The sequence below is a fragment of the Diabrotica undecimpunctata genome, chromosome 7, assembly GCF_040954645.1.
Source record: "Diabrotica undecimpunctata isolate CICGRU chromosome 7, icDiaUnde3, whole genome shotgun sequence".
Taxonomy (NCBI): domain Eukaryota; kingdom Metazoa; phylum Arthropoda; class Insecta; order Coleoptera; family Chrysomelidae; genus Diabrotica; species Diabrotica undecimpunctata.
The window spans coordinates 40,687,661-40,712,267 of record NC_092809.1 but is presented as its reverse complement, the minus strand read 5'-3'; the positions used below and the strand labels follow the sequence as shown (position 1 = coordinate 40,712,267).

The following is a 24,607-nucleotide window of genomic DNA, read 5'->3' as shown; positions in this document are numbered from 1 at the left end:
AATAATTAATTATTATAAAAGGATGATACCAGATCTAAGTATAAAAGAAATTCCATTACTTGAACTACTGAGAAAAGGTGTAAAATGGAGATGGGATCAGAGAAGAGAACTAGCATTCCAAGAGATTAAAAACATTTTTCTGTCAAATTTGAAAATATACTATCCTGACTACACACAGCCATTCATATTAAGAACAGATGCATCAATAGAGAGATTATCAGGGGTATTATTACAAATACATGATGGGGTCGAATACCCAATACAATTCATTTCAAGAATCACAAAGCCACATGAAAAGGGTTACTCAGTTTCAGAATTAGAACTAGCAAGTATAATACACTGTGTCACAAAATTAAGATTTTATTTGTTGGGTAATGAATTTACAATAGAAACAGATCACCAAGCTTTAACGTCTATATTAAATAACAAATATGGAAACAGTAGAATACATCGGTGGAATCTAATACTTAGTGAATACTGCTTTGAAATCAAATACATTTCTGGAAAATCCAATATAGTGGCAGATGCTTTATCAAGGTTAGAAAATACATCACAAAAAGGGCAGCGAACAATAAAAATTGGATTAAATCAATTAGTAGAAAGTACTGGATTATATTCTAGAGAAGAAATTATAAGAGATCAGATCAATTTGAGTGAAAAACAAAAAGTCCTTAAGAAAGATGGAGTTTATTATAAAATAATAAATGGCATAGAAGTATATGTAATAACTAGAACTTTAGCAAAGAAAATATTGAAAAATTTACATAACAATTATATGCATATTGGTTCAAGAAAGCTATGGATGCTATTTAGGGACAATTATTTTGCAAAGAATGACATAAGTATAGCAAAAGAAATTACTACCCAATGCCCAATATGTCAACTAAACAAAGAAAATAATTTCAAAAACCAGAACACAAATAAATCTAATGTTGTATATGAAAAACTAAATACAGTTTCCATGGATTTTATTTCAAATTTAGTTCTCAGTCCAACAGGAAAAAAGCATATACTAGTGATAGTTGATTTATATACAAAATTTATTAAACTATATCCCTGCTCTAGAACAAATGTTAAAACATTAAAATTATATATTAATCAATTTTTCGAAGAAATAGGACCATTTAGAAATTGCATAATAGATAATGCTACATATTTTAACAACCAAAAATTTCGGACATTTTGTGAGAAAAAGGGAATCAACGTTCATTTTACAAGTATCAGACATCCTCAGGCAAATCCTGCAGAAAGATATATTAAAGAAGTTATAAAATATTTAAGGATACTGTGCCAAAATCAACACGAAACTTGGCAGCAACATATACCACAAGTAGAGTATTTTTTAAATAATACACATAATTTGAATACAGAGGAAGTACCAGAATATTTAATGTTTGGCCATATAGGAAACAGAAAGTGGATTAGTGAATATAATCAGGATATGTTAGAACAAGTAATGCAGAAAATGAATAACCGAATTAGGAGGAAAGCTGAAAAATATATCAGAAGACAAAATCGAAATATAAAAAAACCAATCACATTTCAAAAAGGAGACCTAGTGTTAATTCGTTCACTTAGAAAAAGTAATGTTAAAGAAAACCGTTGTAAGAAATTACAACCAATGTTTGAAGGTCCATATACAATTGAAAATCAGAATGGACTAAATAGTTATGTGTTAATAGATGCAGCGAACAGACTAAGAGGCATATTTCATATCAACGACATTTTTCAATATCATGAAGAGATTGAATAATATTTTCTATACCTTTAACACAAATATAATAACACTAATAACTTACTGATATATCCATTTTATTCAATAGACTTGATTTGTTAAATGGTAGATGGTAGATTTCATTATTTTGAATCAATTTGACATCATACTTGTTGAATTTTGTATATATGGAAATTAATTTGTACCCTAAAAATCATAATTTGGGGTTAGACACAAAATTGATACTATAATTGCTATAAAAATGTCTTTCTAATATAATAAAGTGAAAAAAAAAACTTACCAATTTATATTGATGAAGTTATTTTGAATGGAAATAATTCCTAGATTTTGTCTATAAACAAACAGAACACCATATCGATTATATTTTAATTAAGGTTATATTTTATTCTCTGATATCGCATCCATTGCCCCATTTGACATGACAGTTTGACCATAGAATAGCCGAACTGTGCTCCGTTGTTCTCTGCTTTGACATAGACAGCGAACAGGGATGTATTTAACACATTTTAAATAAAAAAAAAAAAAAAAATTGATTTATTAAATTTAATAAGGTATGAGAAAATTAAGATTTAAAAAAATAATAAGTAAATTATTTATTTTAAATATTATTTTGGGGTATTGTGACAATTGGGGTTTATAGAAAATAATTTATAAGTTATATACTACATAATATTAGATATAAAAAAGTATTTGATTATTTTAAATAAGTTATATACTAGAGAAATTTATAAAAATATATTTATGTGAGGGCATTTTAAGAAATTAGCATATAATAATTGTAAAAAGTTGTATTTTAGTAATTATAATGTGGTAGATACATTTAAGTGAGCCATGTGACTAGGCAACCAACTATACAAACTCTGTCTCCAAGTTGACATTTTAGGAAATAATTGGGAATATAAAGTGGGGTTATAATAATATATTGTTTGAATTGTGTATTTTATTAAATTAGAGTGTTAGTTACTAATTTGAATGTTTATTCTGATCTGAAAAGCCTAAATGTCAACAAAATTATCAATGGAACATTAACGAATTCTCCAGAGTGCAGAGTGTGACCATTGTTTACGGTCGAACATTCTGGAATAATGATTATGGCGGTGGATGGAACAGATATTTTTTTCGAGAACATCTATATAGAAGTTAATAGAACGATTGGAACATGATCTCTTGCCAGATGGTTCTGGAATATCCAAAAAGATATAAATACCCGTGATTTGGATTCAAGAGGGCGGTTTTTAGTCAGAAGTCAAGCAGTTTATTATGAAAGTTAGTAGATTAGTTAGTGAAGTAAATTGTTCAGAATTTTCAAGAAGTCAGTCAGAAAAGTTTAGGAAGAAATATGAAAGTTAGTTGGAGTCAGTGAATCAAGTACAAATAGTCCAATTGTTTAATATAGTGAGTTAAATGAAGATTAAAAATTATGCATATAATTTAATGCACATTTATAATTATACACAAATAATTATTGAAGATTATAAAAGTATATTAGAAGAATATTGGATGGACATTGGAAGGAATTAAAATTATATTATGATTGGAGATTAGTATAAATCAACTTATAATAATTGGATATTGGTATATTGAAAAGAAGAATAAATATAAATGGTGTTTGCTGGTTTGGTTGGTGGTATATAAATGCTGGTGAAGAAAAATATATCTTAAATTGGTAGAAGATGATAATTGGAAAAAGAAATTTCACAAAAACAAGGATAACCGAAGTACGAAGACATTCAGTGGTGATTAGAATATATATAGTGGAAAACAGTTCATTTAGGCATTCAGTGAAAGAAAGGTACAAAATTTTGTTAATATAATTTAGTTAGTGTTATAACAATTTCAATTTTGAAGATAGTTTGTTTAAATTTAACATTGTCTATAGAATTTAATTAGTTTTATAAGAATATCAATTTAAAGATAGTTTATTTTAAATTTATATTGGCTAGGTTAGATATATATGTGTGTTTCATAATAGTTATAATAAAGATAATTTAAAAAAGTACTTACAAGATAATTCTTTGAGAACCGCGATAAAAACCCTATATATTATATTATTAAAAATACTCATTGCTCATCATTCAAACAAAAAACACATCATAACAATATATATATATATATATATATATATATATATATATGATAAAATAACGGTAAAAGATATCGGCATAGCTCGCAACAAAGAAAAAAAAAATAAAACATACGTATAAGATGGAAGGCAACCGTATGTACGTATTTCTGACTATTGGTCGTCTTCAGTACGGTGCAGCCAAGTTAGGAAAGGAGCATATTGACTTGGGAAAGGATCCTTTCCCAAGTTAATATATATATATATATATATATATATATATATATATATATATATATATATATATATATATATATATATTTGTGAGGTTACGAGTAAATGTCACTCCTGGACATTGCAAATGACACCGCTTCTTTTATTTTTTCGGCATAGCTCGCAACAAAGAAAAAAAAAATAAAACATACGTATAAGATGGAAGGCAACCGTATGTACGTATTTCTGACTATTGGTCGTCTTCAGTACGGTGCAGCCAAGTTAGAAAAGGAGCATATTGACTTGGGAAAGGATCCTTTCCCAAGTTAATATATATATATATATATATATATATATATATATATATATATATATATATATATAAGAATAAGAAAAAAGAAGTACTTGTGACTCGTTTGGAACAAATATATAACTGTTTTGGATGGGTTGGAGTCAATAATAGGGCTATTGGTTAACTATTTTTTTAATCTCGAGCTTTCAATTGTGTTTACAATTATTATCAAGAGCTAAAAAAGACAAAATACTTACAAGGTTGAACTAAAAAGAAAAAACAATTTTTGTTAACTTACCAAATAAAAATTAGTTTGTTAAGTAAAAAATCACTGCTTACATGTTCAAAATATTTTATATAAAAATGTTTTGATCTAACAAATGTTTCTCCGAAAATTTCTATAATTTTGAAAACATTTTTTTAATATAAAAATAATTGAATTTATAAATAAGTTCAAATAGCAACCAATTACAAATAGCCTCAATGTCATAAATGCCAACATAAAATTTTTATTTTTGACAATTATATTGCCAAAAGTAAAACTTCGTTTAAACATTCTTTTTTGTTTAGTAACAAAAAGAAGAAGATTTATTCACCCTTGACAGATGTCTGAAAGAATGTGATAGATATATGGAGAATTGAATATGACATTTTACAATTTTTATATATAAATCATAAAGAAAGAATATAATTATATATTTTACTTAAATTTTGAATCTCAGATCTTTTGTTTAAACTCTTATCATTTTTGCTAATACAAACCATTTCCAAAAAAGTCCTTTTAAATTTATTACTTTCACTACATAAAATTTTAATGTTATCAAAATCCATAATATGGTCTTTATCGATTACATGTTCTGCCAAAGCACAAGATGGTTTTTTAATTCTGCAATCACTTTTGTGAGAAATAATGCGATTTGAAAGATTTCTTCCGGTCTCACCAACATATTCAGCCTCACACTGAGTACAACTAATGCTGTATACTAAATTCGTTTTTTCAAATTTGTCTATAGGATATTTAGTTTTAGAATATAAAGATGAAATAGTTTTGATGTTCTTTGTTGCTATTTTTATATTGTCAATAACCTTTAGTGTTTGTATTAATTTAGGTGTTAATGATGGTATAAAAGGTAGTGAATGATAATAGATGTTCTGATTGTTAGATACAATGTTTTGAGATTGAGCAAAAAATGGTGTTAAATTATTTATATTACCAATATTAGAAAAAAGCATCCTATGTAGCATATCTGGAGGATAAGAGTTTTCAATTAGAATATTTTTTAATAACTGAAGATCTTCCTGTAGATAATCTGGATGAGAAAGTTTTAAAACACGTTCTTTTAATCCTGTTATAAGGTTCATTTTCATCTTATTTGGATGGTGAGAGTAATAGCTTATAAATCTATTACTACATATGGGTTTTCTGAACCATTTGGTTTTCAACATATTGTCTGTATTTCTTACAATTCTCATGTCAAGGAATGGTAGAGAATTATCTACCTCTTCCTCAACTGTGAATTGTATATGCTGATTATGACTGTTGAAAATGTTGACTGTTTCATGAATTTTGTGTTTAGGAAGTGCCAAAACTAAATCATCTACATATCTCTTAATAAAAGGAATGAAAAAAGTGCAATTACTGATACAATCACTGATAACATCATCCATGACATAGCTACTTAGAATGGGTGAAAGACTAGATCCCATAGGACTACCAAAAATTTGTTTATAAAATACACCATTAAATATAAAAATATTAGAATCAAAAACAAAGTTGATAAGTGTTTTGAAATGTAATAAGTCAATATTAGTGTGTTGTGAAATCTCATTCCAATGTTTTTCAACACTACTTATGATTAAATCTAAAGGCAAATTAGTAAAAAGAGATGTTACATCAAAACTAACTAAAACATAATTTTGTGGTAATTGGAAATTATTAATGAAAGAACTAAAATCAAATGAATCTTTAATGTAAAAATTGTTGTTTAAATTATAAGCATTAGTTAAGATGTCAGTGAGGAGCTGTGCTATTGGTCCATTAGGAGGGCATAAAGATGAAACAATTGGTCTCATAGATAAAGTTGGTTTATGTATTTTTGGCAGAGCATAGAACCGTGGAGCAATAGAATTATAAATTTTATCTACAAAAAACTGGAGAACTCTTAAATGATACTAAGTATTACACTACACTTAGAAGTAGTCCTGTTTGTACTTTGCAACAAAAAGCAAATTGTCTAGTATCTAAATTAAACATAAAGAAATTTATTGATAATAAAAAAGCAAAAGAGCTCAAAATTTATAATTCTATTGCTCCACGGTTCTATGCTCTGCCAAAAATACATAAACCAACTTTATCTATGAGACCAATTGTTTCATCTTTATGCCCTCCTAATGGACCAATAGCACAGCTCCTCACTGACATCTTAACTAATGCTTATAATTTAAACAACAATTTTTACATTAAAGATTCATTTGATTTTAGTTCTTTCATTAATAATTTCCAATTACCACAAAATTATGTTTTAGTTAGTTTTAATGTAACATCTCTTTTTACTAATTTGCCTTTAGATTTAATCATAAGTAGTGTTGAAAAACATTGGAATGAGATTTCACAACACACTAATATTGACTTATTACATTTCAAAACACTTATCAACTTTGTTTTTGATTCTAATATTTTTATATTTAATGGTGTATTTTATAAACAAATTTTTGGTAGTCCTATGGGATCTAGTCTTTCACCCATTCTAAGTAGCTATGTCATGGATGATGTTATCAGTGATTGTATCAGTAATTGCACTTTTTTCATTCCTTTTATTAAGAGATATGTAGATGATTTAGTTTTGGCACTTCCTAAACACAAAATTCATGAAACAGTCAACATTTTCAACAGTCATAATCAGCATATACAATTCACAGTTGAGGAAGAGGTAGATAATTCTCTACCATTCCTTGACATGAGAATTGTAAGAAATACAGACAATATGTTGAAAACCAAATGGTTCAGAAAACCCATATGTAGTAATAGATTTATAAGCTATTACTCTCACCATCCAAATAAGATGAAAATGAACCTTATAACAGGATTAAAAGAACGTGTTTTAAAACTTTCTCATCCAGATTATCTACAGGAAGATCTTCAGTTATTAAAAAATATTCTAATTGAAAACTCTTATCCTCCAGATATGCTACATAGGATGCTTTTTTCTAATATTGGTAATATAAATAATTTAACACCATTTTTTGCTCAATCTCAAAACATTGTATCTAACAATCAGAACATCTATTATCATTCACTACCTTTTATACCATCATTAACACCTAAATTAATACAAACACTAAAGGTTATTGACAATATAAAAATAGCAACAAAGAACATCAAAACTATTTCATCTTTATATTCTAAAACTAAATATCCTATAGACAAATTTGAAAAAACGAATTTAGTATACAGCATTAGTTGTACTCAGTGTGAGGCTGAATATGTTGGTGAGACCGGAAGAAATCTTTCAAATCGCATTATTTCTCACAAAAGTGATTGCAGAATTAAAAAACCATCTTGTGCTTTGGCAGAACATGTAATCGATAAAGACCATATTATGGATTTTGATAACATTAAAATTTTATGTAGTGAAAGTAATAAATTTAAAAGGACTTTTTTGGAAATGGTTTGTATTAGCAAAAATGATAAGAGTTTAAACAAAAGATCTGAGATTCAAAATTTAAGTAAAATATATAATTATATTCTTTCTTTATGATTTATATATAAAAATTGTAAAATGTCATATTCAATTCTCCATATATCTATCACATTCTTTCAGACATCTGTCAAGGGTGAATAAATCTTCTTCTTTTTGTTACTAAACAAAAAAGAATGTTTAAACGAAGTTTTACTTTTGGCAATATAATTGTCAAAAATAAAAATTTTATGTTGGCATTTATGACATTGAGGCTATTTGTAATTGGTTGCTATTTGAACTTATTTATAAATTCAATTATTTTTATATTAAAAAAATGTTTTCAAAATTATAGAAATTTTCGGAGAAACATTTGTTAGATCAAAACATTTTTATATAAAATATTTTGAACATGTAAGCAGTGATTTTTTACTTACCAAACTAATTTTTATTTGGTAAGTTAACAAAAATTGTTTTTTCTTTTTAGTTCAACCTTGTAAGTATTTTGTCTTTTTTAGCTCTTGATAATAATTGTAAACACAATTGAAAGCTCGAGATTAAAAAAATAGTTAACCAATAGCCCTATTATTGACTCCAACCCATCCAAAACAGTTATATATATATATATATATATATATATATATATATATATATATATATATATATATATATATATATATATAGTTGTGAGGTTACGAGTAAATGTCACTCCTGGACATTGCAAATGACACCGCTTCTTTTATTTTTTCGGCATAGCTCGCAACAAAGAAAAAAAAAAAAAACATACGTATAAGATGGAAGGCAACCGTATGTACGTATTTCTGACTATTGGTCGTCTTCAGTACGGTGCAGCCAAGTTAGAAAAGGAGCATATTGACTTGGGAAAGGATCCTTTCCCAAGTTAATATATATATATATATATATATATATATATATATATATATATATATATATATATATATATATATATATATATATATATATATATATATTTGTGAGGTTAAGAGTAAATGTCACTCCTGGACATTGCAAATGACACCGCTTCTTTTATTTTTTCCCTTTTTCTTATAAAGTACTACTACTGTTAGACTACACATCAAAATTTCCCAGAAAGTTGTTTGAAGTTAAAAAATTAAAAAACCAAAACTGTATACTAAATATTTTAAGATAGACTGAAAGCTGGAACTTTACAATGAATCAGTTGTTGAGACTTAGTCATTGTAAAGTTTCAGCTATATTATATATATATATATATATATATATATATATATATATATATAAGCTATATAACAATAATTCGGTATACTCAGTACGCAATAGTCTAAAACTCTTAAACCAGAAATGCGTCGAACCCTTTGATCAAATACTAAACTGACACTGACTAATATGCGAGAGTTGAAAACTTTAACCAACACGCGACCAGCTAAGCTGAGATACAATGTGAAACTGACTACGTAACTACTTTTAAATTATCACTGCCTCACGCATCAGGGGCCAGGGGAAATTTCTTCGAAATTTCTATTAGGTAATTAAAACCCCCTTTGAATGATTGCTACTCCCGGGGATTTTCTAGGTCTTTACTTTCAATGGTTAAAAACAGCTTTTGAATGCTTTATACCAGCGATTTCTTTGGAATTTGTTCGGAGAAAGTTACCTCTGTAGATTTTATGAAATTAGAAATTGTTTGCTACCAGTGGCGTAGCAACACTTGGATAAATTTCTTACAGAAATGTATCTAGCACGTGAATTGTATTTAGATCTTCAAAAAATACTGTTAAGCTACTTCAAAATGAAAAAGGTACTTACTTACACAAGAAAACGCATCAACATGTGTTTTAACTTTCACCTGACGCTGCGGGCGTAGATTCGTCGAGCAAAAAATTTACGGCTATGAGTCAAGTATGAATATACGTATGCGAGTTACGCCACTGGATTCCACAGAATCTGCACATTGTAGAACAATAGAAACTACGCAATACAATATTATAAATAGAGGAACATTTCAATTAATATAACTTTTGCTTCATAGTTTTTGCTAGTAAACTTGTGTCTGGTAAACTTTTGCTTCATAACTTTTGTTTGTTAACTTTTGTAAACTTGTATTTTCAAAAAGTAAATAAAATAATTTTTAAGTTATAATTGGCGCAGTCAGTAGGATACGTGCGGATCGGAAAAGAACATTTTACACATCAAGTGATAGAACTTTTTCGGTTTTTGGTGTTTCAACATCGTAGTGCGTATCCAAATCGAACCTCTACCCTACAGTGGTATCAACGAGAAGAAGCAGAGTTCCAGAGGAAGCAAAAGTTCGGAGAAGAGAAGCAGGTGCTCCAGATTAAGTCCCTTTCCTTTTCGCCTTTCCTTTCATACATTTGTGGGGATAGATAAATTTTTGAATTTTTGAATACGAATTTGAATTTTTTGAATAAGAATACTGATATTTTTATTCATTTTTAATACATATTATTTATGTTATTGAAAATATTTATTTTTATTGAATAATTTTTTGAAATATTTAAAATCTTTGAAAAGTATTTATATTGCATATATATTTTTTATAATACATAATTCTATACAATTTTGTAAGATATTTTGACAAATAATTTTATCTGAAAATATGGCTACTGCAACTCAAACTCAAACTCCCCTTAACTGGGATTTTCTTAAATCAAAATTAAAAAATATTAAACCCTACGACGGAGATTCCAATACTCTCAACAAATTTATCTTTAGATGCAACGAACTAATACAAACATATTCTGCATATAACGATCCAGATTTAAATAAACACATTTTGGAATGCATACAAGATAAACTAGTTGGAAAAGCAGAATCACTAGTAGGAAATCGTATGGAACTAACGACATGGAATAGTATAAAGAGAGCATTAGAACAATGCTTCGCAGATAGACGTGATTTAGACTGCTTAATGCAAGAACTAACACGAACTAAACCATTTAAAAATGAAACATTTATGGAATTTATGATTCCATAATTTTGGAACAAGAATACAACTATTAAAAAGCAATGTAGCCCAAAGAATAAGTAACGATACTAGTATAGAACATGCAGATAAACTATGCTAAATTAACCATTGTGATAAAATCACACTGAACACTTTTATTGCAGGATGTACAGGTGTTCTTAAAAATAATATGCACCTTAAGAAACCGAGTTCTCTTGAAGATGCCATTGCATATGTCGACGAGTTTCATAATTTTGAAAATTTATATGGACATTCTAGTAATAATTTTCCAAAAAAACAATCATAATTTTAAGTCACACAATGCCTTTAATCCATCTAACAGGCCAAATCAGCCTAGCAACCATTATCGTCCCCAAAATTCTAATCCCACACATCAATATCAAACAAATCCAAATTTTACTTATCAAAATCAAAACCCTTACAATTCTAACTTTTTATATCGAAATCAAGGTTATCAAAACCAAAATTCTTTAGCACCTCAACATTCTCAGAATCATTTCACATCTCAGAATCGTTCCACAAACTTCCGACCAGAAAGTAATGTATTCAGGCCCAACCGAATTCCTAATGATCGGTTACCTAAGCCACAACCTATGTCAATAGCATCCAGAAATACATTAAATTCAAACGCTAGATCAAATTCCAATAAATACAATAATTATCGGAAAAATTATTTCCCTAGACGAATTCCTGATACTATAGCTGAGGAGCTATACACAAATAATTATCAAAACGAAAATATTAATCCAAGAGAACCACAAAATGAACGAGTAAATAGTTATTTTAGAAATTCTGAGTATGAATTATATAACTTCAATTATTTTAACAAAAAACCTAATGACAAACGTAGTAAAAGAAACAAAATAGACTTAGGAACCCTTAATAAAGTTGCGGATTGTCTTTCACGAATAGACACCGATAATGAAATAAATGTACTAGAATCTGAATCTTTGTGTGTAAATCTTGATGATATAGATGATGTAATACAAAAAGAAATAGAAAATTTATCAGTTCCAAATCAAGAAATTACAGATCAATTGTTTGATCCAAATGACTTTTATCTTTCTGAGTTAAGCAATGAAGAAATTTCCGAAACATTAGATGAGAAGAATGAACAGGAAAAAAGAATAAACATAATATCAGATATACAAATTAGACCCCCAAATGTTAACCCAAGTGAAAATGAAGATACTGATGGTAACACAGTACATACTTCAGCTGAAAATCCAATTCTTAGTATACCAATCGCAGACCGAGCCTTGAATTTATACAAAAATCAAATATTATTAACTTATGGAGAAATCAATGAAATAAAAACTAAAACACAAAAGATATTTAAGAACACAAGACTATTTGTTATCTTACCTCAAAGAGATATGCAAAAAGGAATCATAAATTTTGTTAAAGATTATATAGATCCAAGAAAATTATATGCCTTGTATTTTAGACCACCACTATCACCTGAAACATTTGTAGTTGCATTGCAAAATTACTTCAAAAATTCTGAATTCAAATTTGTGCACTGTACAAAAATATTAGACGATATTGAGACTACCGATGAACAAAAAGAAAAACTTAACTATTATAATGTTTACAAAAAAGGACATCGTGGTATAAATGAGCTAAAAATGTCAATGAGTTCACGATACTACTGGCCCAATATGTCAGAAGATATAGAACAGTATGTCAACAATTGTCAAGTTTGCTTAAAAAATAAATATGATAGAGACCCACCAGTAATTAAATTTAATCTTACACCAACGGCTTCTAAGCCATTTGATCATATTCATATGGATGTATTTAGAATATCCAATACACCATTTCTTACAATAATTGATGCATTTTCTCGATACGGACAAACATATCAAATTCCTAGTATTAGTGGAATTTCAATAGTCGATGGTTTTTTAAACTATATCACACATCATGGATTATCCTATAAAATAATAACAACTGACTCCGGTACTGAATTCAAAAACTATGACTAGATTTTTGTAAATTACATAAAATAGAATTACATTTTACCACTCCTAAGAACAGCAATTCGAATTCTCCGGTAGAACGTTTTCATTCTTCTTTAATAGAACATTGTAGATGCCTTAGAGAAACAAATAAAGATATGTCAGTAGAACAATTAATGAAATATTGCATATTATCATATAATAATTCAATTCATTCTGTTACTAAATTTACGCCATTTGAAATTATTAAAGGACATATAAATAATCCAGACCCATTCGACAATAATGATCATTTAATTTTATCACAATATGTGCAGAATCATAAAGAAACGTCTAAAATATTATACGACAAAATACATGAACGAAATGCAAACGTAAAATACCAACAGATAGAAAAACGCAATTTAACGAGGTCAGACCCACACGATTACACAAATGAAAACAAAGCATACATTAAAAGTGGAAATCGCAATAAAGCACTTCCTAAGTTTAAAGAAACAACTATTGTCAACGATCGTGGCTTGTTGTTGAAAACAGATAAAGGATTGTATCATAAAAGCACAGTTCGCAAACCCAGATCTAATAAAAGAAACTTTTTGCAGGTTCAACAAAATGAAGAAAATAATCGTCTTGATTCTGATACAGATGATATACCAGACGTCCAACCAGGTTAGAGTTGACATCGATATTAATATAACACCTCTTGAAAACCTTTTACTCCCAATTAAATTAGGCACATGTAGATTAATTTATAGTAAATATACATTTATCCATTATATAAACTTAAAAAAAATAGTTAGACAAGTAGAATCTCTTAAAGTTAATTTTCAAATAATAAAAACTAATGTAGTAAAAGTTAATGCCTGAAATCCTATTTCATATCATGGATTGGCAGAAAACATGTTAGAAAGAACAGAAGTTTTAATTAATACATTAGAGAAAAAATTAGAAAACATCTATCCCCATATTCGATCAAAAAGAGGCCTAATTGATGGCCTAGGTAAAGTTAATAAATACTTATTTGGAAATTTAGATTCAGAAGACGGAGATAGATATGATAAAGCAATAGAATTACTGGAAAATAATCAGAAACAGATTATTCATGAAACGAACTTACAAATATCTTTATATAAAAAACTAATTGATCATTACAACAAATCTCTAGAAATACTTTGGCAAAACCAAGAAAAACTGCAGCATAACTTACAGAAGTTCCAATTAGAAATTCAACGTACTATAAACAGTTTGGGAAATTATATTACTTTTCAAGGTACCATAAGTCAGATAAATTTAGATTGTCAGAATATGATAGATTTTATTGAAAATATAGCAAATGGAATTATGTTTTCAAAATTAAACACATTACATAGTTCAATTATTTCGAGTCAGGAAATTCAGGATATGATTAAATATTTGCACAGTATTTACCAACCTTCTCAAATTCCAAAATATATAAATATTTTAACATATTACATGCTATTAGGCACACAAGTAACCGTTTCAAGTTCAAAATTGATCTTTGCTACTCACATTCCTATCCTAAAACCAAATGTCCTTGATTTTTATCATATTTACCCAATAATTCAAAAGAACAAGATGTTCACTCCCACATACCCTTATTTGCCACAAACCTCTGACGAGACGCACCTACAAAAAGAAGAATGTCCCATTTTAGAAGAAACATATTATTGCAAAGAAGATACCATACTACAAGACAATTGCACCTTGCGTTTCCTCAATGGTCAAAGTTCAACCCAATGCTTTACCACAAAAGTCACTCTCCAAGAATCCATTATCGAACAAGTAACTAATAATGAAGTATTGATAATGCCATCGACATCAGAACGAGTCCAATCAAAGTGCAAGAGAGACCAAATTTTCGAAGTACACAGTCCATCTCTCATCAGTATACCAGAAGATTGTGAAGTGATAATCAACCAACTGAAATTCAATAATAATATCAAAATTCATAGAGGGAAAGCTCTAATTTTACCAAAAAAAAAATCGGTTGCCTGTAAAGTCGGTTTTACGGGCGAAGATTTTACGTGACAACGTCTTTGTTGTACAGACACAGCTGACGATACTTTAACCACACGTGTGAACTTGTATTATGACGCTTTCTCGGTTTTCCAGCGCCAAGAACGCTCGAGAAAGACAGAGACACAAGCACGCACCGATTCAACGCGCCTAATTCTCTAGTGCTGCGCGCGCAGCGGACCGATCATGTTTGAGTGGGAGAGAGACGCAACGCATTCGCCGGTCCGGCGGGCCTCTCTCTCGTTCGGTGACTCATCGTAACAGACGTGAGCGGGCGTTACACTTTTTCATGAGTGACTCCGAGCCACAACCTAATTTAAGACGTTGTCACGTCAATAAAATATTTTTCCACAGAAAATATACAAAAATTCCAGAGCCATAATATTACCAAAATTGACTTTGAAAATCTTTACGCAATTAATAATATGGCCAAACAATTAGTACCAATTAGAGGAACAAATATTCCTTCGCATACGACTCCATTGGTGACCACCTCAGTCATAGCAGTTATTCTAATCTTAATCATTCTGTATATTATTAAACAAAGAAGATCAAAACAACGGAACGAGCATGATATAGAATTACAAGAAGATTCCGGCATTGAAGAAGATTCCACAAACCAGCATCCCAAAAATAACTCCGTTATTTTTCGGACTCAGTGAGGGAGGAGTTACGCCACTGGATTCCACAGAATCTGCACATTGTAGGACAATAGAAACTACGCAATACAATATTATAAATAGGGGAACATTTCAATTAATATAACTTTTGCTTCATAGTTTTTGCTACATAACTTTTGTCTGGTAAACTTTTGCTACTTAACTTTTGCTTTATATATTTTGCTAGTAAACTTGTGTCTGGTAAACTTTTGCTTCATAACTTTTGTTTGTTAACTTTTGTAAACTTGTATTTTCAAAAAGTAAATAAAATAATTTTTAAAAACTCCTTTTCAAAACACAAAGTTATAATTTGCGCCTATGTAAGTTTCTAATTTACAGAATACAAAAAAAAACACCGATAACTTATATTATTATGCTTCCAATTCTCCATTTTTTATTGGTTTCTTGACCATAACCTTTTTCTTTAGAAAGTTCTGTAAAAAATTTTGTAGATTTTTATAAAAGCTATATAAGCCTATCAATAATAAATACTTTTAAAGGGATTAGTTTTAAAAAGGGATGACTTTGAAAGGGTTACTCAATTTTTGCCGTACAAAAAAATTTTCGCAAACCAAATTCTTAAAAATTATAAAAACTGCATATTAACATTTTATATATTATTAACATTTTGCTATCCTCTCTATTTTCTCTCTAAACTACAAAAATTCGTTATTTGCTTTTAACTCTTTAACGCTTTAAATTTTTTTTAACCTACTCATTCTAAGTCGGCCAAACTTCTAGACTCTATTAACAATGCATACATTTAAACAATGTATTAACAAGGACAATGACTAATTTTAATGAGGGTGATAATTAGGGGGTTATTTCCGCTCACTTTCTCGCTGACAAAAAGGGAATCACTTTTTTTTATCACAAGTCACTCAATTTTTGTGCTAGTGACTTTTTTAAAAGATGTCTTTTTAAATAAGACATTATTATTAGCTATTTTTCTAAAAATCTAATAATAAAGTATAACACGGTTAGTATTAGTCATAAAGAAAATAAAAAAACCATTTTGTTTATTTTTTCAAAAGGTACATTTTTGTAAATTAAAGTTTTTTTAATAAATCGAATAATTTTTGAGTTATTAGCAGCAAACTGATTAAAAACATTGAGTTTTCGATATAAAACTGACACTCTTTATTACTATTAACTATTTTATCAAAAAAATGCTTATCAAATGTTTATCAAAACATTTTTTGCTTAGAATTTTTTTGCCAATCTTTGCGGTCAAAAGATAATAAAAAAATCTCTACCTCCTAGATGGAGAGGCAACTACCCTCAAGAATAAAGCGCCTTTCGGCATTATATAAATTTTTATCCTTGGACTATCCCGTACTTATTCTCAAATTTTCAAGTAAATCGATCTTTTCCAAAAAAATTCGAAGGTGAAAACCTTCGTTTTCTGGACTATTATAGCTCCATCAACTTTTTTCAAGATACTATTAAATCAAATAATTATTTTGCTAATATCTTTAACTATAATAAAGTAGGTCTTGTTAATTCTTGATTTATTGTTACAGTTTAGAAGTCATATTTTAGTAGATTTATTAATTATTTCTTTTAATTCATCAAATTTGCACTAATCCTGGTAGGAACGACTTTATTTTCTATATTTTCAAATAAAATAAAATAGCTAATAGGTTTTGTTAATTCTTGATTTTTTGTTTCAGATTAGACGTAATATTACTAATCGTGTTACCACTACTTGGGTCTGTGGTTAGTGATGATCCCTTCTCCTTACCACCATCCTTCACAGATGGAGCAGACAGTGCTTCAGATTTCGAAGGTAAGTTGATACAAATTTCACAAGTGGTGGATTCTTTTCTCCATCATAATAATAATTTTATAGTTTCTTTAATAATAAACTTACAGAGAAATACAATTTATAATTATAATAGTTGAATCTAAGTGACTAACCTACCAATTGTATGTGCAAGATTACAAATAGAAATACACCCAATGAAACAGTATACCAATGTGTAACCTTTTTTGCTGTTCCTAGAAAGGTCACCAATGGATATACTGCGAACGGCAGCTATATGGTTGGTGGAGAGCGACTCGTGGGTTCGAAACTAGCTTTTGGAATTGGTACTTGATTTAATAGAACAAATTGCCAGAGATAAGATCAGATAAGATAAATATGGTAAAAGCACGTAATATAGATTAGAAGGATAAGATAGAAAAAGGGCGACACTTAACCTTTTGTAAATAAAATGAGAAAGTCAAGAAACCTTAGTAATTACTATTTAAATGGGAATAAGCTACAATTAAAGGTTAAAGTACGTTTATTGACGTTTCAATTTCCACTTCGGAAATCGTTCTCAAAATACAAACAATGTTTGTATCTTGCCTCATTATAAATATACCATTGGTGTATGATCTTCCCTATCTAAAACCTTGTTGTTCTTTTGCTAGTGTTACAATTTCATTTAATTTATTTGTTATCACTTTGTTTGTTAATTTTAGTGTTGTATTTATTAAATTATTTCCTCCATAATTTTCCGGGTTTGATTTGTCTTCCTTTTAAAGACATATGAAATATGGAATAGTCAACAGAATTAAAATCAGGTCATATAAGTGGCCATGCATGGGCCACTGCGTCCTATTAGATGCTTGAAGATGTCGCCAACTTAGACGTGTGGTGATTCCCTATCGTACATAAAGTACATACGGGCGGCTACATTCACTAGTAGATTCGGCAAAATATTTTATAAAAAATCTAAGTACACAGCACCTGTCAAAGATGCATTAAATGGGAACCTATAAGTATTCTATCTGTTTCTCATATCAAAACATTTTCTAAAAATCTATACTGCGAACGAAAATCGCATGAGAATTTTCGTCTGCCCAAAGGTGAGAGTTGTGCAAGTTATTTATTCAATCCCTCGTAAATTGCATTCGCAAATTCATTGCACCGTAAATACTTGGCTTATTTTTGTTATAATTACATATTATCTTTGTGATTTTTTTCAAAACACAAAGTTTAATAAAATGCTTTTGGGCCAATTTTTGTGATGATAGATTTCTTATTTTTTGACTATTGTAACTGCAAAAATTATATATAAATAATGTTATAGAGATCAAAATTGATTTTGAGCATTATTAAAGTTACAGATATAAACGTCTCCTCTTTTTTGCACAGTTTTTTCTACTTATGAGAAATCATTCATTAAGGTAACACCTTGACTTTGTTTTATTTTCAAATCACTTAAAAACGATCAGTATTTAAGTAAAATGTTGTAGTCTGACCCAGATAATAAAATTTGTATATAATTGATTACCTTGTTGGTTGATTTAAAAGTTAAATGTAAATTAAGACTAACATCAAGATTTATTATTAAATATATTAATTTTTATTCCAATAATATGTTTACCAAGAAACCTTGGCTCTGTGTTACGCATAGCTTAAATAATTTATTACAATATTTAAAAATGCATAACGAGCTATTTTTCTTTAATATTTACTGAATGTAGAAGATAATGCTTAATCACAGAATTGAATGAGGTAATCGGAATCGCTAATGGAAATAATAGGAGTTTGTAATTGTTAGCAGACAGAAACATAACCCAAATATTAGCAGAGAGTAAATCTTTAAAAGACACATTGAGATACTTTGAATGCACTTTAAATGACAAAATATATTTAATATATTAAATTACAAAAATGCTTCTATAGGAGGGATATTTCTGTACACTTGATACCATCTCTTTTAGGGTTGGCGGCCAGTACGTCAAAGTTTTGTCTGTTTTGGGCGTTGTGTATAAAAGCGTTTCATTCGGTTCTGGTCCAGTATCTTATATTCCTAAGCCACGATTTTTTTGTCTTAGTATACCACGTTTTTCCTCTTGGTATACCTCACCGGGATATATGTTTCCAATTTGGGGATCTTCAACAGATGTGGGCGAGTATTCTTCTTTCTAAGTTGAGCTCATCTGCAACATATTTTAGTCCAGTCGTCAGAGAGTTGACCCCTAAAACTCATACGAACAAGCTGCATTTTGCCGAGAATTTTAATTTGGGACCCCAAGAAAGATGCAAAAAACTTTACCACTTTTACCCCCGGGCTTCCCCCTAAAACCCCCTTCGCAGGGGGTAAAAACGCAAAAAAATTGATTTACCAAGAATCTGTACACCGTAGAAAAAAATGTTTTAAATAAAAAATGTAGCTAATTTTAAACAAAAATGTTGCTAAGCATTTTTTGTGTAAAATTAACTGTTCTCTTAGAAACAACGATTGAAGCGACCGTCGATTTTGCATGTCAGTAAAGCGCCAGAAATCAATGTTCAATAAAATTTGTATCAGCTCAACGGTAAATTCGATATGACTCAAATGTCCTATTGACAAAAATCAAGATGAGTTTTAAAGGCAAAGAGTGCAGCTTTCGTATACAGTTTTTGTATTTTGCCGAGAATAAACTCAGTTTTTATAAAGATATTAAATAAATTAACGTGGCGCGATTTTTGCCATTTTTTACGATTCTCGTGAGATCAATAAAATTGATCACTGTTATTGACCAGTTGAAGTAAAATTTTTATTTTTGGAGATCAATCTTTAAAACCTATGATATGAAATTTTAATTTTGAGTTGTGGTAACAAATATCAGGCATTTGAAATATGAATAAAAAACGCAGAATTTAATGTTTTACATTACAAATGTTCACACGTCACGGGGAATACATTTAAGAAAACGGTTTTGGGTGTAGTTTATTGTAGAAGTTTTGTTCTTTTAAAAAACGTACTAGTGTAATTAAAAAAAATTAATGTTTTAGATCTTTTGTTGTGTTAAAGTTTAAATCCAGCTTTTTTAAGCATATTTCAAATGCCTCACATTTGTTGACAAAACTCTAGTAATTAGGCTCTAGTAATCGAAACTTCATAGTGGCCAGTCAATGAAAGGATAAATTGTATTAATCTCGTGAGAATCATAAAAAATGGCAAAAATCGCGCCACCTTTATTTTTTTTAACATCTGTATAAAATTTGAGTTTATTTGCGGCAAAATATAAAAACAGCATACGAACGCTGGACTCTTTACCCTTAAAACGCATCTTGATTTTTCGATAGGTGACTTGAATCAAAAGATAACGAATTTTTACCGTCGATATGATACAAACTTTATTGAACATTGATTTCGCGCGCGTAACTGACATGCAAAAATCGACGGTCGCTTCAAGAGTTGTTTCTTGGCGAACGGTTTATTCTACACAAAAAATGCTTATTTACATTTTTGTTCAAAATTATCTCAGGTACATTTTTTATTTGAGACATTTTTTTCTTTGGTGTACAGATTCTTGGTAAATCGTTTTTTTTGCGTTTTTACCCCAATGCGAGGAGGGTTTTAGAGGGAAGCCCGGGTTAAAAGTGGTAAACTTTTTTGCATCTTTTTTTGGGTCCCAAGATTAATATACTCGGCAAAATTCAGCTTGTTTGTATGATTTTTAGAGGTTCAGTATCATTTTCGTCTCTGACGACTGGAGTTATTTCTGTACAGCTCCATTTCAAAAGATGGTTTTCAAACTTATTATTGTTGCCCTGTTAAAATGTCCATATTTCGCAGTCATACAGAAGCAGTGATCATCCATATATCTTTCTAGGGTCTTAGTCTTATTTGTATGACAATTTTGTTATGTTCGTCGTGTTCATGAATCCTGCTCTGGCGATTTCAATTCTTCTCTGGATGTCCTTTGACTGGTATCTAGTTGATAATTAATTTATATACTTAGGTACATTTCTCACTTTTACATCAAGATTGTGATGACCTTGTAAGTCTTGGCTTAAACCTAACGTTCCTTATTTTGGTATTAAAACCATATTAATTATGGTACTAATTAACTTTTTTAATCTATGGTTTTTAATGTATCTTGTTATGTGATTATAACCTTTTTATGGCTGATGCTTTTTGCATAGTGTGAGATAGTCTTCAAGTACTATTCTAGTTTCATATACACTATTAAAGAAACGTGTCAGATTTTTGGTTACAGCAGGATTAAGGTTTAAGTGTGTAACCACCGTTGCATCTTCACTGGGTGCCTTCTGTTCTTATATTTCACCTTTGGCCAGTTTTGTATGAAAGAAAAACTGCGAAGTCGTAGATCAACTTGCGCACTTTGTTCGGGTCTATCGTCCCTAAATAATTTCATAAGATATAGTTCCCAAATTTATTTCTCTCGACAGATGTTGGTTTGCCAGAGGCCAAAGACTCCTTACCCCTTGTAGTAGTAGAAACACTTGAAATGTGGTATTAAGTAAACTACTGCGTATCTCATAACTTTATCATATTACAGACGAGAAAAAAATAACGAACCGAAACTGTTACAATCTATAAAACAGCGAAAAGTTTCCTAGCAACCTAGATCCAGGTAGAAAGCAATATTCGTAGCTTTAAGTGTGATGTTTGTACTATAGGCATTCAGCCATCATGCAGCAGGTAGGACGAGAGGTAGAGATCTCCTTATTTTCCTCGTTGGCAAACTTACTCATTGTTTACTACATTCTAATTATTATATAATAGTTACGGTAGGACGATGTACATAACGCAGTTATAATTATTGACCTTGAATGTTATGCATATTCCGATTTTATAATCTATTATATAGATCATTGATAAACAAATATTTTCTCCATAGACAATGTATTTAAAGCACTTATAAACGGCGTGCCGAGTGTATGTGAAATAACTAAAATAAACGTATTATTTTTATGACAAAGGACTTGTTTAATACTATTCCTGTTCACGCTACAAGGAAAACATGTCCACTCTTCACAGAGAGATATAAGAGTTTATTGGGCAATTCAAAATGTAAGAGTAATTTTCACACTTGATAGACAGGGATAATTACGAATAAATGGTAGATGAATGTCTACATACTTAAAGAAAAAGAAAAAAAAACTCCTCAAAAATATTTCTATGGAAAACGTTTTCTAAATATTAGTATATTTATACCATAAACAGCTATTCTGCGAATTTTCATGCTTTCTTGCATTGTCTACTCGTATATTAAAAAGAAAGGCAAAATTGTATAGAAAAGTTACAGATTTGTATCTCAAACAATAAATTTTAACTCTCAGGTAAACGCCAAAACCGTTTAAAACAGATTTCAGCACATACAAAGGTTTAAAACTTCAGTAAATACATATAAAATTAATCTGATTAACAGACTGAATTATTTCCAGCTACCGGATAAGGCTTTTGAAGTAACGCCGAACGACATTGAAATTGCCCAATGTACGAGTCTGTGTTAAATTAAAAACCTGGATTCAATAAAATTAGCCGACTAGAATAAGCCGCAAAGTAATAAAATCATCGCATTCTCTTTGATCATTTCGGTGAGGATTTCGGACGTGCAATCGGGAAGAGTATAGAAAGTAAATTAATTTTTTGTTTATATGAAAATATCTGCTTGTGACGTTTAATCATAGAGTTCCTTACCGCTACAAAATTGAAAAAAAAATAGTATTAAAAAATACAAATAATACATAATAATAGAAAACAACATAATTAAAATTGTAAAACAGTCTTTTTTCAATAAAAATATTACATATTTTGTTGCACTCCACTGTAAGTTGCATTCATCTTATTCAAAGTGGTTCTGCATATGTTTTCTTGTGGTATGTCTAAGTTTAATATATATATATATATATATATATATATATATATATATATATATATATATATATATATATATATATAATCAACCCATTTACCTTAAGGTGTCGGGTGTAATGTCTTTAGTTAGTTGCATGTACAATTTTTCTCCATTGCTTCTTATTCTTTGCTTGGTTTCTTGCTTGTTCTTTGCTGATTCCTCGTGTCTTAAGGATTGAGGTTACATTATCATCCCATGGCCTGCCCCTTGGTCTCTTGGTTTGTCTTCTGGCTTCCCATACTTTTTTAACTGGTCTTTCTTGATTCATTCTAACCATGTGTTTATACCATCTCAGTTGGGCCTCTTCAATTTTCTTAATAATTGATTGGACCTTAAGATGTTTTCTGACTGCCTCATTTCTAATCCTGTCTAACCTGTTATATATTGGGTTATACCCATTATTCTTCTAAGAAATTTCATTTCTATGCTCTGTATTTTAGATTTTAATTTATCGGTAAACGTCCAACTTTCACTACCAAAGGTTAAAATCGGCACAAACACCGTCTTGTATATGGTCACTTTGGCTTTTTGGGATACTTCTTTTTGCGACAAAAACGTACTTTTAAATGCGTGGTACATCCGAGCAGCTCTTTCTATTCTGGAACTTATTTCAGTTTCTTCAGTTTCTCTGTTCTCTATTTGTACTCCCAAGTATTTGTAAGTATCGACTTGTTCAAGTGTATTTCCGTTAAGTGTTATCTTCGTTTGTTTTCTATTTTTTCTACATACCATTACATTCGTCTTCTCATTATTGATCCTCAAATTTTGTTTAATTAGTGCAGCGTTCTATACTTGTAAATTTCGATTGAGTGCTTCTTCATTTATCCCAAATATCACTATATCATCTGCATATGCACACTCTGAGATCCACACTGCATTTAGATTTCTATGTCCGGCATATAATTTCGATGTTTGTTCTCTAGTTTCTTTAATTATGTCATTCAAAACAATGTTAAACAGTATGGGGCCTAGGACTCCTCCTTGACGTAGACCCTCATTTACTATGGAGTCTTCGGATTCCTTATTATCGGTCTTGATTCTGTTCCTTGTATGTCTATGAGGGCTTGCCTGAGTTTGATTCTCACACCTTTCTTTTTTAAACATATGTCAATCACCTTCCTTGGAGTACTATCAAATGCCTTTTCGAAGTCTATAAAGGCTTGGTATAGCTCAGTGTTTGAGTTCCGTGCGTTTTGTATTAGTTTCTTGATTGTAAAAATGTGATCTTAGATACTTCTGCCTTTTCTAAATCCACTCTGTGATTGTTCCATTTTAGAATCAACTTCTTGTAAAAGACGTTTTTCTTGTATTCCCTCATATACTTTGGATGGGATG

At 29.6% G+C, this 24,607-nt stretch overlaps 1 protein-coding gene across 5 annotated transcripts in view; it reads left to right on the top strand.

Moving 5' to 3' along the window:
• Positions 1 to 24,607, top strand: part of Mp (collagen XV/XVIII-type protein multiplexin) — a 1,493,071-nt gene that overhangs the window by 580,288 nt on the left and 888,176 nt on the right. For all 5 annotated transcript variants that reach the window (XM_072537153.1, XM_072537150.1, XM_072537151.1 and 2 more), the window contains exon 2: positions 17,296 to 17,411. In XM_072537153.1, coding sequence (XP_072393254.1) covers positions 17,296 to 17,411 — 116 coding nt within the window. The remainder of the gene's footprint in view (positions 1 to 17,295; positions 17,412 to 24,607) is intronic.